This window comes from Haliotis cracherodii, unplaced genomic scaffold (genome assembly GCF_022045235.1).
Source record: "Haliotis cracherodii isolate W230 unplaced genomic scaffold, xgHalCrac1.p SCAF_5, whole genome shotgun sequence".
Taxonomy (NCBI): domain Eukaryota; kingdom Metazoa; phylum Mollusca; class Gastropoda; order Lepetellida; family Haliotidae; genus Haliotis; species Haliotis cracherodii.
This window is the reverse complement of record NW_027266308.1, coordinates 55,120,816-55,136,678: the sequence shown is the minus strand read 5'-3', so window position 1 is coordinate 55,136,678 and position 15,863 is coordinate 55,120,816. Positions and strand designations below refer to the sequence as shown.

The 15,863-nt window shown below is 38.2% G+C and overlaps 3 protein-coding genes across 3 annotated transcripts in view; 2 read left to right on the top strand and 1 right to left on the bottom strand.

The window, feature by feature from the left end:
* The window catches only part of LOC139442400 (uncharacterized), a 28,989-nt gene extending 27,654 nt beyond the window's left edge, over window positions 1–1,335 (top strand). Inside the window, exons 13-14 of the mRNA XM_071223215.1 lie at window positions 34–123; window positions 960–1,335. Of these exons, the coding sequence (XP_071079316.1) occupies window positions 34–123; window positions 960–1,161 (292 nt within the window). The 3' untranslated portion in view covers window positions 1,162–1,335. The remainder of the gene's footprint in view (window positions 1–33; window positions 124–959) is intronic.
* Window positions 1,336–6,902: 5,567 nt separating this feature from the next.
* On the bottom strand, window positions 6,903–8,762 carry LOC139443200 (uncharacterized). Its single transcript, XM_071224162.1, has 3 exons — window positions 8,657–8,762; window positions 7,986–8,031; window positions 6,903–7,533 (listed from the first exon to the last, which is right to left on the bottom strand). The coding sequence occupies exons 1-3, from the start codon at window positions 8,760–8,762 to the stop codon at window positions 6,903–6,905; spliced, it is 783 nt and encodes a 260-aa protein (XP_071080263.1).
* A 2,450-nt stretch (window positions 8,763–11,212) lies between these two features.
* Window positions 11,213–13,030, top strand: LOC139443520 (uncharacterized). The gene has a single exon (XM_071224507.1). The coding sequence runs from the start codon at window positions 11,213–11,215 to the stop codon at window positions 13,028–13,030; it is 1,818 nt and encodes a 605-aa protein (XP_071080608.1).
* The last annotated feature ends 2,833 nt before the right edge of the window (window positions 13,031–15,863 follow it).

Here is a 15,863-nt window from a genome sequence, read left to right as displayed (position 1 = left end):
TGTTTGCTGTGATTGAACTGGTTTCATGTACAGCGCCAACCCTGGAGTTCACACATCCAACATCAGCAAGATAATGGGACATGCTTGGAGGACCATGGCCCCTGAGGAACAGGCTCCATACAGGTAAGATAATCTCCTACACCAGTGATTCCACTGAAACCTTGGATATCAAAGATGTGCATACATAACCGTGTACGCCCTTGCTGTAATCATTACTAGCTTTTAGTCTAATATTTTGGTATGAGACATTTGGTTCTTTCATCATATTTTTTAAAGAGAAAAAGGTGCTTTCACCTGAACAATTATTTGAATGAGAGTAAGCTCATTAGTAAAATACAACTACCTCAGCGCATTTTTTATTAGTTGTTAATGTTTGTTTGTTTAATGCCTCACTCAGCAGTATCCCAGCTATATGACCAAGGCCTGTGAATATTCAAGCCTGGAACTGACAAATCAGCATTTTACATCATGAGCATCAATCTTTGCAATTGGGATACAATAACATGCATCAACCAAGTCAGGGAGCCTGACCACCTGATTCTGTTACTCGCCACTTATGACAAGCATGGGTTGCTGAAGACCAATTGTTACAAAGATCTTCACAGTGGAGTTGTTTATGTAATATAACTAGATATGTTTAGAAAACAAACAGATTAATAGACTGAAGCAGCCATGGCTAAGTCTGATGCATTTTAGGAGATCCTACAGGAATAGAAATTAACCTGAAATGTTTACCAGCTACTCTAGTGATAACATATAAGGACATTTGGGTCACACCAAGACAACCTGAAAATCTACTATCGTTTGCATACTTTTAACATTAGATGAACAGACTCAGGCAAGCAGGTTGGTGCCTAATTCTATCACTGTCCGAAATATTACATGTAGCTCCTGAATATTCCTGATGAAACATTGTTGATGTTGACTGGTAGCCAATGTTTATTGTGATACTGTTTCAGGGAAAAGGCTAGACTGTGTGCCAAGGAGCTGCAGAAACAGCAGATGCTGCCAGCTGACTTCACCACACCTGCCAACTTCACCGCCACGCCCACCAACTTCACCCCCAGCGAGACCATCTCAAGCACACAGGACAAGTGTGGCTTCTTCACCTCGGACAATTCCTCTGGGTCCTATGTCTCTCTGCATTTGGATGATTCCTAGATCATAGTGGAATTGTGTCATTCTGGAACTTTGAAACAGAGGACAATTGTAAAAAAAAAACAATGTTATCTTCTAGTAACAAAAATGTGATGAACATGGATAAGTGAGACAAGATATGAGTGAAATGTGATTTCAATGAACATTTTTATGCTGGATGAGGGCGGAATTCCCCAGTTCCTGACATTCATAACAAAACAACATTCCAACAACTTCTGACCATAAAATCAGCATTTCAAAAATTACAGTTTTAATTCTTAGGTCCACAATGTATGTTGACATTTATCTGCATGACCTTCAGTTAACTCCAAGCTGCATCATGACATATTTGCCTTGACACAAGATACAATTAGTATGACTGGAAAATGTATCATGTAATATTACAATATTAATCAAGATATCATTTTCAGGATGAATGCGAGTGTGTCAAAGTTGTGCAAATATCTTTCCTTAATAGTTTAAAACTTTCGCTGTTTATGTGTACTTAAATGATATGATTGTCATGTATGTTCACATGATACATGCTCAGTAAACAGCATTCCATTTCAGTTTAAATGAACAAAAATACATATATACATACATACACGCACGCACGCACGCACGCACGCACGCACGCACGCACGCACGCACGCACACACCAAAAAGATCTGTCAGTTGGTTATAAACGTGTCTGTTATAAACATAGTTTACTGTCGTCTTAGTTTCATTATGTTGTGTACACACCCAGAATTTAATTTATTTGTATTTTCTCTATATTCATGTGTTTAAATCCTGTTAATTTCATACAAGTATGTACATCAATAGGTTATGTATGCAGTTCATACTCAACAGATTAACATATAGTTGCATTTGGTACAATATGATTGTTACAAGTCAATTTATACATAATACCTCATAAAGATGATACAAGTACAGATATGTTTAATTGTCAATTATTAAAATTATGTGCAGTAGTAAGTCAGTTACCATCTTCTAACTAATCATGCCAATGTACTGTGAAGTCTGTGAGGCAATTTGTCAATGTTTATACGTTATATGGTTTTGACTCCTAATATACTATCAAATGAATTTTTGTCACAATTTCTGTGATCAAAATGATTACTCAATTGAATTGAAAAATATATGCATTGATATGCATTCATGATTTTTAGCAATAAACAATTATGAAGTTTTATCATGGCTCAATGAAATATAAGGTATAATACACTGTACTGTTTCTGCACATTCAAGGGAGTTAACTGACTGTAAAAGTCCACTTTCCAACCTTGCCGAACTTGGCTGGAAAAATGGAGTTTTATTTTGGCTGGACTAAGGAAACCATGCATAGTCCAATCAAATTGCGTAACAAAATGTACATCTGGTTCGTAAACTGCCGTACAGATTTTGGTCCATTGCAGTATTTGCAAAGTATGTGTACCGACAACTTAGTGTCAACAGATATTTTCCAAATCTTTTCATGTTCTTAACGATGGTGCTCACATGATTTGATGCACTTCGCAAAGTAAGACCCTTTTTTTTTTTTGACAATTTAGCTCTTGATTATCAATCAGATCGTCTTGACTGGGTGGCGCCATTTTGATTTCAAGCAAATGCAAGTGTTATGAAAGGTGGAATCTGATTGGTCAATAGGAGGGACATAACTTGTAATAGCCACTGGTGGTGCTACGATCGAGCCCAGTATTTCCAGCCCTGTTCGGCAAGGGTTGAAACTGGAGTTTTACAGTCAGTTACACCATTGCCTCGAGAAGATGTATTGAGAGAACATGACTATCACAAAGTCATTCTTAAAAATTACTTATTGCACAGTCCCATATCATCTTATTGGGAAAATATTATTCTGACACACTCATTGTCTATTCGTTCATGTTATCACAATTAAATATATAAGTCACAAAATTTAATAGGCAAGTACATGTAGTTGGTTCTAAAGGTGTTAACATCGTCCAAGGAAAGTCTTTGAAAATTCTCAAATAGATATTTGCTATTTCATCAAGAGAAAAATTGGTAATCATTTCATGTTTCAATTATTTTATATATTTCTACGTGTTATTTTTAGTATCAAACCCTCTCAATAGCAAAAATACTATCAAACAGAAATCATTATTTAAAAAAGAGCAATTCAGACTCCTGTTTTCAATCATGTGTCGAGTTTAGAACTGGGGAAAACTTTTTCAATCATAACTCTTCACTTTGAACAGACTTGTTTACCATCACATTGCTGTGCAATACTGACATTGCTTGAAAACGTTTTTATGATAATTATTTCAGGTCATCAAATGACTTGCATTTATATAAAGTCTTTGAAAGGCATTTAGAGGTGATATACATAAGGAAGAGAATTTGTGGATGTCAACTTCTTTATTATGAGGAACACAGCGTTTCAGAGTAAGCATATACTCCAAAACATTGTTTTCCTCATAATAAAGAAGTTGACATCCATAAATTCTCTTCCTTATGCATTTATATTCATAAGTTTATACTATACTAGCAAAAGAAAATCAATAGAGACTATGAGCCTTTTATGAAGCAAGATTTTCACCTTGTATTGTGGCATTATTTCAGGGGATTTTGCAACTTTATCTACTTGTCGGAAATCTAGTCTAAATTCAGCAACTTCCATGTTTTAACACAAGCCTATAATAGTCAGAGTCGTAGCACTAAGATCACTTAGTGGACCAAGGTCCCTTTAAAGCTAGCACATCTGTGTGTTAACACAGAAGTATGCCAAAGGATGACAAAAGTCAAGCTGGTCCACTGGTCATGCTTTTTGTACAGTTACTTTCAAAGAGTGATATTTTCGTAAGTGAGCAACACCCCTCCTCTTGTAAAGCGGAAAATGTAAAATTACATCAATCCATCTCAGATATTAATTAATCCAAGGATAAGTTGTGTCAATTGATTCTTCATGGTCAAAACATACAAAATGCACAAGAATAATATAAAATCAGTGGTTCTCAAAAGTATCATGTACTTTAAACTTTTTTCTTTCAAAACTTTAAAACATGTGTTTGACTTTATATTAATGTTCCAGTTACCCATCTTGGAAGAAATTTGCCAACCAACTGATATGAAAAAACATCATTTCTTTACTACTTTGAAGTATATAGCTGTTATACAGCTATTTAGCATATATTCTCTTTTCTTTTAAATTTCAAATTGTACACTTAACTGTGTGTGATCTTTTTATTTGCTCTCAAGTAGACTTAATGCTTGAACTTTATGGACTCTCATTATGTTGTGAACTGAACTGAGCCGATATCAGTTCATTAATGCTTGTTAACCTACTTTCACCAATGTATAGTTTATTTAATTGTTGTTTTGCAGTATTTTCTAGTTTGTCATCTGTTGCAAATCTGTGGTAATAAATCTTTATTTACAGATGAAGTTTGTTTGTTGTTTAAACCCACATTCAGCAATATTTCTGCTGTATGTTGGCAGCATGTAAATAATGAAGTCTTGACCTGACAATGCAGTGATATTGTGAACAACGATCCACACCATCGGGTACGAGGACACGCTATCAACCAAGTCGCCATGGCTGACCACATGATCCATGAGGTCGCCTCTTATATAGTTCTAACCCAGAACCCCACAAGTACAGATGACATAGTTCAGTGTTTAAACTGAGTAGAAGACAACACTGTATCAATCCATTAATATCCTTGTCATGTAGCTGGGATGGTTAGATTTGAACACCACAAGTCACTGTGCAGAGCAGTATCTGTATCAATTGACAGATAAGACGAGCTATAAAGGGCATCCCTGTGGTCCAAGGTAAAGAGTTTGCTGACTGTTTGGATCAAAGATTCACCATGATTGCTTGTGCATTTTTCCAAAGTTGTAAACCTTTACTCACTGTTAACTTTCCACCCACATTAAGCTGACACTGCCCAATAGAACTAAAAAAAAAGCCAACTCGCTCACTCACACCTAAGGTACAATTTGAACTTTTCAAATGACTGTTGGACATGGATATTGGAAGCTATGCTTGTATAAAAAGCAGAATAAAAACTGTATCAAAGCCACCATAGCACTGCAATATCTCCAATATTCCCGCATCTAGAACAACTGTTGCCCATGCCAACATAGGTGAAGGGGCACAGGTGCTTATGTGTGACTTGTAGGTTCACAAGAGAATTTCTGTGCTAGGTTAGTGAAAATGATGGAGACTGATGTCACTTCTGAACAGGAAGCTGTGGTGGTGAATTGGTCCAGGCCATACATATAATATACTACTCAAAGTTTGCTAAGGTTCACTTCATTAAAAGTTAATATGTCAAATTGTGTGCATCTGTTGAAATAGCCAAAGACTATTTGCTTGAAGACGTTTTGAATGAACAAAAGTCTGTTGTCATGTGAAACAATGCAAACAAACAACCAATTATCAGTCAGATTGCCGTCAAAATGAAAATATCTGACCTAAACTAAAAAAATCACAAAAACAAATTTATTGTCAACAACATATTTGTCGTCTGATACTCCCAATATGTGATTGTACCACTCTTCAGTAGGAGCATTGCCGAGTTCCAGTAGAATTGCCGGAAGGCCAGGCAGTCATGAGAGGGCGATCTGCAGCTTGTTCCACATGTGTTTGTTTGGGTTGAGGTCTGAGGTCCGAGCTGGGTACTCGTTGCAGACAATGGTCTTCTGCTCTAAGCAGGCATCAACGACCCTTGAACGATGAGGTCGTGTGTTATTGTCCATCCCGTCCTATTGCACTGTCTCAAGTACATCTGTCATCCTACCCGCTGTAGGACATGGAGATCGGTTCTTTCAGCTAAACTGATCCTACCCCAAATCATGATTGATCCCCCTCCATATTGGTCAGAATCCTGAAAGCCCAGTCATGGTCTGTCCGATTGACGTGATCTTCAGCCCAATCCAAAAGCGCCTGCCTGTGATGTGGAGTCTGTGAGATGCAAACGTGTGCCCTCCGTAACTGGAGACCATCCTCGTGGAGATGATTACGTACTGAAGAGTAAAAACGTTAATGCCACTGGCATTCCGCAAGTCATTTCTGAGTTTGATGGCAGTCATGAAGTGATGACGCAATGCTTGCAAACAGGAGAAACCTGTCTTCCCTGTGTGGTGGAGCGATGCATGTTGCTCGGTAGCTGATCCAAACGGCTGGTATCATTTCCATGCCCTGCTGATCACACTTTGGGTGACACAAAGGACGTTTGCAAGGTGACATTGTATAGACCCACTTTCAAGCATGCCTTTGTTGCTGAGGGGTCACAAGTGCATTCAGTTGTTGCAATCCTCAGTGGCAACTGTTGTGCTCTCTGATAATGATGTGCTGTCACGCATTGCACATCGTACCCGTGACTACATGCCTCTGTTGGTTTATTCTTTGGGTCTTGCCCAATTATTGTATACCGGGATATTTCAATCTTTATTTGTTGGATTTATTTTATATTATCAAAACCTAGCAAACTTTGAGTAGTATAGATTGGAGATATTACACACTGGATAAGGGTGGATGATTTTACATGCATTACAGAAAATGTGGCTTTCCAATGATTTCTTTTATTTCACATGTTTGAAAAATTTACAATCAAATAAGAAGCATTCATCATAAACAATCATAGTTGATAAAGTCTTGTTAGCACCTTATGTGTGGTGATAACACATACTATGATCCAAGCTCTTGGACGTCTTGTCCTTTGTCTCCTTGACCTGTCATTGTGGACAATTCTTACGGTCTCTTCTTCAACAAGAAGAAACACTGGATGTTCATGCAACTAGCGCCATATTTGTTTTGATACCTTACTCTTTATTGGAGGGAGAACTACTTTTGAACCTCTGACTCCGTATTTCCTCTCAGCTTCAGGACAGTTATGCTCACATCCGGCAAGTACCGGAAGTTTGACAGTTGCACGCTTCTTAGACTTTCTGCAGACTTTAGGTTTCCTTGTCAGTTCCAAAGAAGGGGCTGTGATGGATACATTTACCCTGTTCAAGGTGGGTGCATTCCTATCCTTCTTGATCTCTTTACTAAGGCTGACTGAAGCAGAGAGCACACTCATTCTAAAGATAGCCCTCTCTTTACGAAGAAGTGTCTGAAGTTCCTTGAGCTCTTCCTCTTTCTTCTTCTGGAGCTCCTTCATAGTTTGTTTCTGTTCTTCCCATTTTTTCGCAAGACGATGACGACACGCGCTCAGATATCGTCTGCTGTTCCCGTCTTCCTGTTCCCTGGAAAGAGGGTGGCAATTTCGAACAGATGGAAGATGGCGGCTACGGTCATCCTCTCCAGGCTGTCCCATCTGTTCCTTAGGCTTCCGTTTTCTCTTTGGTTCATGAGGGTCGGCCATTTCCATGTTCCGCCTGGTTCTACACCGTTGACGATCGTCTGGTGGCAGTCTTTTCAACAATCTATATGGAAACAACATAGATATACAAATATGGGGGCTATGCTCTATGGCCAGGGGCCCATTTCCATGACAGTCCAGATCTAGACATTAGTTAGTTTATGCATACAGTTCGTTATAAACATATATAAAGCATAACTACAGCATATAGTCGGGACTAAAAAGTTAGTTCGTAATAAGCGTGTATTGTATGGTTGATAGCGCCTCTACATGAGGTATTTTCAGTGGGGGTAATTATTAACTGATAGATATGGATTTAGATTTTATGCTATGAATAAGGCTAAGCAGACAAACATAAATGTTTGATAAGGTCTTGATTCAAACATGCTAAAACTGCCAATTGACCCGAAAATATTCGTAATATGTACTGAAACAGGTACGCTTCGATAGCGTGATTGAAAAAGGGTATTTTCTTGGTTGTTGAATGATAATTAAAGAAGATTATACTGAACATACCTGTCCTGAATGTTACTCATGTCAGATTTGAATTCCTCGTACTGACCTGTGGAAATGAAGGACTTTGCAAACAAAACTCACGCATACACAGGACAACTGATACTTGAAGACTCATTGAGTGAAGTGAATGTGGTCTTACGCCGCAGCCATCCATCGATATACTAGTATATCATATTGGTATACTGCGTATACATCACGTGAAAACATGTCATAACACCTAACTCACGAAACGGCTGAAATATTGCCGATATGACGTTAAATTATAACTCACTCAGAATACCTAATCCATTCAAACATAAACATACTACAATATAACTAGCGCGGTCAAGAGACATTTGTTATATTTACGACTTATCAATATAATTTGCTTTAAAAGATATGATCATGCACAGTTGATAAATACTTTCATGTCAAGGCCGTATATTTTTTCAGTTTGTTTGAGAGACCGATCGACAAAAGAAATTAGAATAATGTGACTTTTGACAAAACATTGTTGGCCGACTGTTTTACAATTTGGTGATGTAAAAAATATACGCGATTTTAACACCGCTGTTCTTAAGAAATGTTGAATAATACGTACATAATTCTTTATTCTAACAAAACCACAATCAATTAAATAAGGATTGTAGTCAGATGTTGTTGTCATGTTCTTATTAAAATATGGAACGTACATAGCGTCTGACGTGAATGACGTGGGCCTCGTGGGAATGTCGGACCTGGTCTAACCTCCAGATTCGGGTGAATAGATTTTCGACTCTTCTCTAACCTCCGAGACATGGTAGAGCTGTACGAAAAAAATCACTCTTCGTTTAAAAAATAAATGATCTCAAGAAAGCAACTTCATTTTATTTATTATTTTTGAAAACAACAACAGACTTTGTGCAGGCAAAGTTAATGTTTTATCATAATTTTGACAGAAAGTGTATCTCCTTAAAGTAATAAAAGGGATAAAGGGTCGGTACATACCTTTAGAAAGAAGTATTCTACCAAATAAACAAATCGCGGAAGACGATTCAGCAATAAACTGCTGTACACATCAAAGCCACACGATGGACTGAATAACTACAGCCAGTCGTCATATGTTTCTGTGACGTCATAAATCTGTTCTTTAACATGACGTCATGCCATTGTTTCTGTTGGTTTCAGTGTGAGGAAACTGTGTTTTCAGTGACGTTTTGTGGTGTCTTTTCAAAGATCAAAATGTATTTCGAATTTTGAATTTTGTGAATATAGTTCATGTATATACCGCTATGATAGCAAGGTGTTCGTAAACTATTTCGTTTCTAAGTTGAAAATACTAAATAAACACGAACAAAGAACATTTTCCATGACCATCAGAAATCTCTTAAGACCATTGTACGATTCCGACTAAATTTATATCGTTATCATGTGTTCATGAATCACTGTCAAATAGCTAGCTCCACCGGTGGCACCTTCACAAACACATGCAAAGGCAAGTCAATTGGTCACCTGAAAAACAACAACACGCGAATGGCACAAGTCGAAATTGCGAATCGCCTCGGACATAATTTCTTTTTTCACTGATGCGTCAGATTTTGAATTGTCCTCCACATGTCTACCATAATACGTTTTGAAAGAATTACTGAGGCCAATAATGCTGTATTAGTGTAACCCTGATCAAACAACTCTTGAGCACGAGTCATGTGACGCTCTCCGAAATCTTCGGGGGAAAAGCATGGGTTCTAGAGTCAATACAATTTCGGGACTTTTGAACATTTCGATTGGATTACTTATTTGGCATTGTTAATTTATTAACATTCCGGGCGAAATGGAAGACTGTGACTATCTGATATATTATTATCAAGGCATGCATTGGTACGTGCGTGCCGTTTTAAAGGATATCCGCCCATCAGTTTGCCGTTTTGGAAAGAATATGTGTTCATGATTCTAGCATTCGCATTTACTATTGACATTGCTCGAACTTTGACGGTGGTATCAGTGACCTCAATACCACTAGACCAACTCTTTTCTGTTATAAAAATATAAATCAAATCAAAGTTCCACAAATTCTCAACAGGAAGTGAGTCAAAATATAACGTTGCATCAGCGTTACTTCAGCCACAGAGCGACGAGAACAAGTATTAATAGCTAGAAGCATGTCATACAAATAAATCAAAGTTCTAATTAAAAGTAAAATTGTCAAACATATTTTAGCATAAAAATACTAACATTTACCACGGGCTATAAGCCACCTGCAACCAATGCTATAGATCTCCTCACCGGGGATCATAGAAGTCTTGATGTTTTGACTTTATTCACATATAGTGTAGCACTGCATTATATTTCGTGGTATCATTTTAGATCAGAGACCATTTACCGATATGGCTCTAGACAGACTACCTTGAGTCAACATAGCTTTTGAAACAGTTGAACACGTGAAGGCCGATGAATGACATATCGATATATCGGTATGTGGTCTGTCTAAACTAATTCGATCAAAACACCATTGTGGTCATGGAATAAGTAAGGGAGGCAACTGCTGCAGCGGCTGATAGCATTTTGAAGGAATCGGCGGGAGAGTTGGGTGTGTCAGAAGACGTCTGACATGTCAATGCGTGTGCCTCGAAGTCAAAGTCTGAGGCATTAATGTCCCTTGGGGTGTAAACTGTTTCAGGTAAGTTTTGTCGATAGTCTGTCCGCAGATGTTATTACTTAAGATGTAATCTGTAGGTTCCATGTTTGCAATCGATTTTACATCATTCATCGGCCTTCACCTGTTCAACTGTTTCAAAAGCTATGGGGACTCAAGGTAGGCCAGCTAGAGCCACGATCCATGTCTACAACGTAGATGAATAAAACAATATTTCAACAATAATATACGGCTTTCCAAATTTCATGTCAAGCTAATGAATAAACTAAAAATTATTGAAAAATATTTGATCAGATGTTCGAAATGGAGCACTGGAACCAAAAGTCAGAACATTCTAGGTCTTCACGTAGATCGATCGAACTCCTATAGATATGCCTATGTCAGCGATTCTGAGTTTTCTTGCAAAACTTGCAAATGACTGATTTCTGACTTTGAAATTAAAAACAAAGTAATAAAATGTAAATGAAATTGGAGTCCCCAAATCTGTCACCCAAAATGTGGCTTTCCAGTAGGTTGTAACCCATCTACCCATAATTTTAATGAATTGCAACCAGAAATTGTTATCAAGTACTTTGATGAAACCTCATCTTATTTCATTTCAGATACCTGCAGGAAAATGTCGAACTCGGGAACAGATACAAATATTTTTGTAGAATGTGCTAGCAGCAGTACAGATGAATCAAGAACCCATCCTGAGAAACATTCCAGTGTCTCAGGTCCCAAGATCTGTGATAGAAGTCAGTCTTGGAATGCTCTTGACATGAACAACAACACTGATGACAATGATGGTGATGATGAGGACGATGATACAGAACAGGAAAGGACCTCTCCCTCACCATGTTCATTTATGCAAGCATTTGTTGGACACAGATCTGAGTATGACAGACAATATTTTGAGGAGTCATCATATGATGAGGAAACAACTGCTGACTTTGAAGATTCTTCATCAGATTTGGATGTATCACTGTACCATACAGATTACTCAGCAGATGACCCAGATAACTGGAGTGACTCATTTGATGAGGAAGACGCAGAAAAACGCAAAGGATCTAACTATGTATGGTCGGAGTCTGAGGATGAATACAGTGAGGACCACCTGACTGGCTCGAGTTCTGATCTGGATAACTGTCTGCTTGTTAGCAATGATGATCACTGGGATGATGAGGACCAACTGTATGATTCATCTGATGGGTCCCCTTTATCTGATGCAAGCTATCACTCAGACTGTGGCTTAGAGTTCAATAGAACAAATGCTGACTTTAGAGTTGATATACATGATGAAGATAAAATTGATACAGTTGATACTGAAAAGTGTTTGATACCCATGACCAAACCATACCCTCCCAATGCTACAGCTCAGCCTGGTGCCTCTGGAGATATACAGTCTGCTGTGAAAAAGAACAAACACATTAGCGACCGATCATGGAATATTCTGGATAGACTGATAGTTGCACGAGATGGTGCTGGCATACTGAGATGGTTTGAGTTAAGGGAAGTGTCACAAAGGATGAAGGAGAGGGCTTATCCCATCCTGCCAGTGAATCGTGCTGCTGTGATTGGTAGTGTGGTCATATTTGACTTTCTGATAGGGGAAGGGTTTGTCATTGACAAGAAATATAACACAGTCCATGAGTGTGCTCTACGAGGGCAGTTCAACTTTTTAAATCACATGAGCAAAATTGGGATTGATATCAATCAAGGTAACAAGAAGGGATCTACTACGCTTCATGAAGTAGCCAGACAGTCCAATGGTCGTGCAGATATGCTGAAATTCCTAATTTCCAGAGGTGCAAATGTGAATCAGAAGGACCTCATTGGTCGCAGTGCACTGTACATGGCAGTCAAACATGGTTCGTCTATGAATGTTCTCACGCTTCTGGAGGCAGGAGCTGTCTTGAATCGCTCCTTCAGATATGAGAATGCTAACTATGTGTCTGATATCAAGTCAACTCTTGGAATGGCTATTTGCCGCAGCTTGAAGATGACGGTTTTGATTTACACAGCAAAGATTATGGCTGGTGACTACAAGCACTGCAAGGAATTGGTTACAGCCGTGAAGGGTAACAGTGTCAACATTGTCCGATTCCTGCTGAGGAAGAATGCTCAATGCTGCTCCAAACAGCGAAAGTCACTTCTTAGATATGCAGCCAAGAACCACAACAGGTCTGTGCGAGCATCTATGGTGGACCTCTTGTTCAGAGCTGGCTACAATGTCAACAGTGAAGAAAGGTGTATCAGGGCTCACGCCTTCCACGGAAAAGATGGAAAGGCTTTGAAGAAAAAGCTGCCCTTGTACACCTCACAAACAAGGACACTACAGGACCTATCTTGCTTCAAGATCAGACAGATCCTTGGAGCATCAGTGCCAGCTACAGTTCACAAACTACCTCTGCCAGAATGTCTGAAGAGTGTTTTACAGCTGAAGCATTTGTGAAGAAATCTTGGAATCCAATGGTCAAGAAATCTAAAATCTGCAGACTTAGTTCTAATGAAATGATACAAGACATGTACTTCAAAGATGAAAGACTGGTTGAAGTTGATTGAATCATACACACAAGACTTTGGCTCAAGTTATGATTAATATTCTACATTATCTTTGTTATATTATAGTTGTTAATGTTATCACTTTGTTGGCAGTTATTAATGCCAGAATTTAAGAACCATGTGCAAATTACTATCCAACCCTGACTAGATTTACTCTGACTGAACTTACCTTTAAATTTTATTGTCATCATTCCATTGAGTGATGTTTAGTAGTTTGCTCTAGAGTGATTAGATAAAGATAGACAAGCGGGACAAGCAAATGATAAACCCTGACTATTCATGACATATCCCCATTTCTCATTGCCTACTACAGTAAGATGGTAATCATGGAATGTTTTCCAAAATTACCAAAACGACACAAAAGATGACATGCCACATGAAGGGTTTTTCGCATATCATTTTATAATATCAAATTGTCACCCGAGTTTGTTCCAGAGGTCTGAATCTGGCTGCCATATCGAAAAAGAGAAAGAAATTTGTGACCATTAGTGAGTCATTTATGTTCAAAATGAAATTATATTTGGTATTTGTTTAGTTGTAAGATTCAACATATATACCGTATTCGAGGTAATAAGCGCCCAGGGCGGTCTCAAAATTAGAAATAGGGGGATCTTATTAGAATATTATTTTGTCAAAAAAACAGTTGAAAGATAAATTCTGTGGTTTATGCTGACAGCCTGAAATGTTTATATACGAGAGATATATTTTTCCAGAATTTAATTGCCCATAATTAAGGGTGCATATAACACAAGAGTGCATATTATACGCGAATAAATAAGTATTGTGTACATTGATCAATCGGAAAGGGTGCTAATTGGGATTGTTCACGGGCCAATATATTAGCAAATATTGCCGTGGGCGCTTATTAGAGTGGGGCGCTTATTAGTCGGTATTTGGCTCTGTAAACTTCTCTGAAATTGCCAGAATGTTGGGAACTTAACAGTTCCTCCTTATGGTGACACAATATTCTGTCCAGCTCATTAGATTATATTCTAGATATATGGATATCTATGCTGATAGAGGCCTTTGTTAAGTTTCAGTCTTGACGACATTTTGATGTTGACTACAATGCCGTGGCACTTATTTTAAAGACATTTTACAAACGATCATTAAGTAATAAGCAACGGGCATTTTTAATTACATCCTGAAAGTTTTGGTAATTTATTTGGCATTGATGTCTTGCTTCATTTTTTATCAACAATATTCTAATTTTAATCCAAATTGTTTGTTTTGGGTCCTGTGTCGAGAGATTATGGTTCAGAATTCTGTGAAACAAGACATGAACTTTTCTGGCCTTGTGGAGTTGTATAAATTTCTATTGTTACAGAAAAACTGTTATTGTTAATCAGTGATTGTGCTTTCAAATTGCCAGTACCTTGTTGTAAGCATGTTTAATGTTTATTGTTAAACTATTGACAGGAGTAAAGAAAATCAAGTTATAATCTTGTGCATTGTTGATTGTCATCATGTTAGCAGTAAATACGGCTGAGTGACCGGTTGGGTTTCATGTTGCTTAGAACAGTTCAGCTGTATAACGGCATGTCCACTTAATGTAGGAGGCAAGCCCAAAGTGACTGTGGTCATGGCTCATAGAGGTTTACAACTTTGATGAAACCAACTATAGTCCACACCACTTGAAATAGAATCATGAAATATAATGATGATGAATTAATGAATATAGCAGCGTGTGTGCTAATACTTATTAAATGAAAACAAGTCATTCTGACAATAAGGAATATTACAGTAATGACAAACATTGCAAAGTGAGAAATATAAAGAAATATCCATTTTCTTCTCAATGAACATCATGATCATCTCTTGAGTTTTGATCATGTGGTTACAATCCGGGTTAGAATCAGCAGTCAGGTCACTGCCAGCGGCTATATTTAGCAACGTGCGGTGTACATACATTACCAACATGAACTGAAAGTGAGAATTTATTTAAAGCGCTTTTGACCAAGTTCACTGATAAATATAACTGCTGGCACTCAGCTGACTGCCGATTCTTAATACCAGCAGGCTGCTGCCTCCCAAGGCGGAACCCCAGTCCATCCATACTCAGTAGCCCTTGTGGCCATTTGATCCCCAGTTCTGTCACGAAGCCCCACAACTGTTTGTTTAGTTGCCACTGCATCTTACCGAGGCAAGTAAGTTAACTGACTATAAACATCCAGTTTCCACCCTTGCCGAACTAGGCTGGTATTATGGAGTTATGTTTTGGCTGGACTAATAAGTCTATCCATAGTCCAGTCAAAATGTGCAACAAAATCGAAAACCGGTTTGTAAACTCATGCAGATTTTGGTCAATTGCAGGATTTGCAAAGCATGTGCACTGCCATCTCATTGTCAACAGGTATTTTCTAAATCTTTTCATGTGTTTAGGTGATCACGTGATTTGATGCACTTTGGGATATAAGACTCGTTTTATCACAATATACATCTTGATTACCCATCAGATTGTCTTGACTGGGCGCCGCCATTTTGTTTGAAGCAAATGCAAGTGATACGAGAGATGGAATCTGATTGGTCCATAGGAGAGGCATAGAAGGGACATAACTTGTAATAGCCACTGGTGGCGCTATGATCGAGCCAAGGAATTCCAGCCCAGTTTGGCAAGGGTTGAAATTGGACTTAAAGTCAGTTAACTCTCTTGCCTCGGGAAGATGTTACCTCTTAGGACAGGCAAAGGTTACTGGGGATCTTTCTTCTTACCCATTATCCCC

Excerpts from the sequence above, each read along its gene's own strand:
- LOC139443200 (XM_071224162.1), bottom strand. The coding sequence starts at position 8,762 with ATGTCTCGGAGGTTAGAGAAGAGTCGAAAATCTATTCACCCGAATCTG. Across the intron at positions 8,032-8,656 it reads TCATTCACGTCAGACGCTAT|GTCAGTACGAGGAATTCAAA; the intron begins GTACGTTCCATA and ends TCATTTCCACAG. Across the intron at positions 7,534-7,985 it reads ATGAGTAACATTCAGGACAG|ATTGTTGAAAAGACTGCCAC; the intron begins GTATGTTCAGTA and ends GTTTCCATATAG.
- LOC139443520 (XM_071224507.1), top strand. The coding sequence starts at position 11,213 with ATGTCGAACTCGGGAACAGATACAAATATTTTTGTAGAATGTGCTAGC.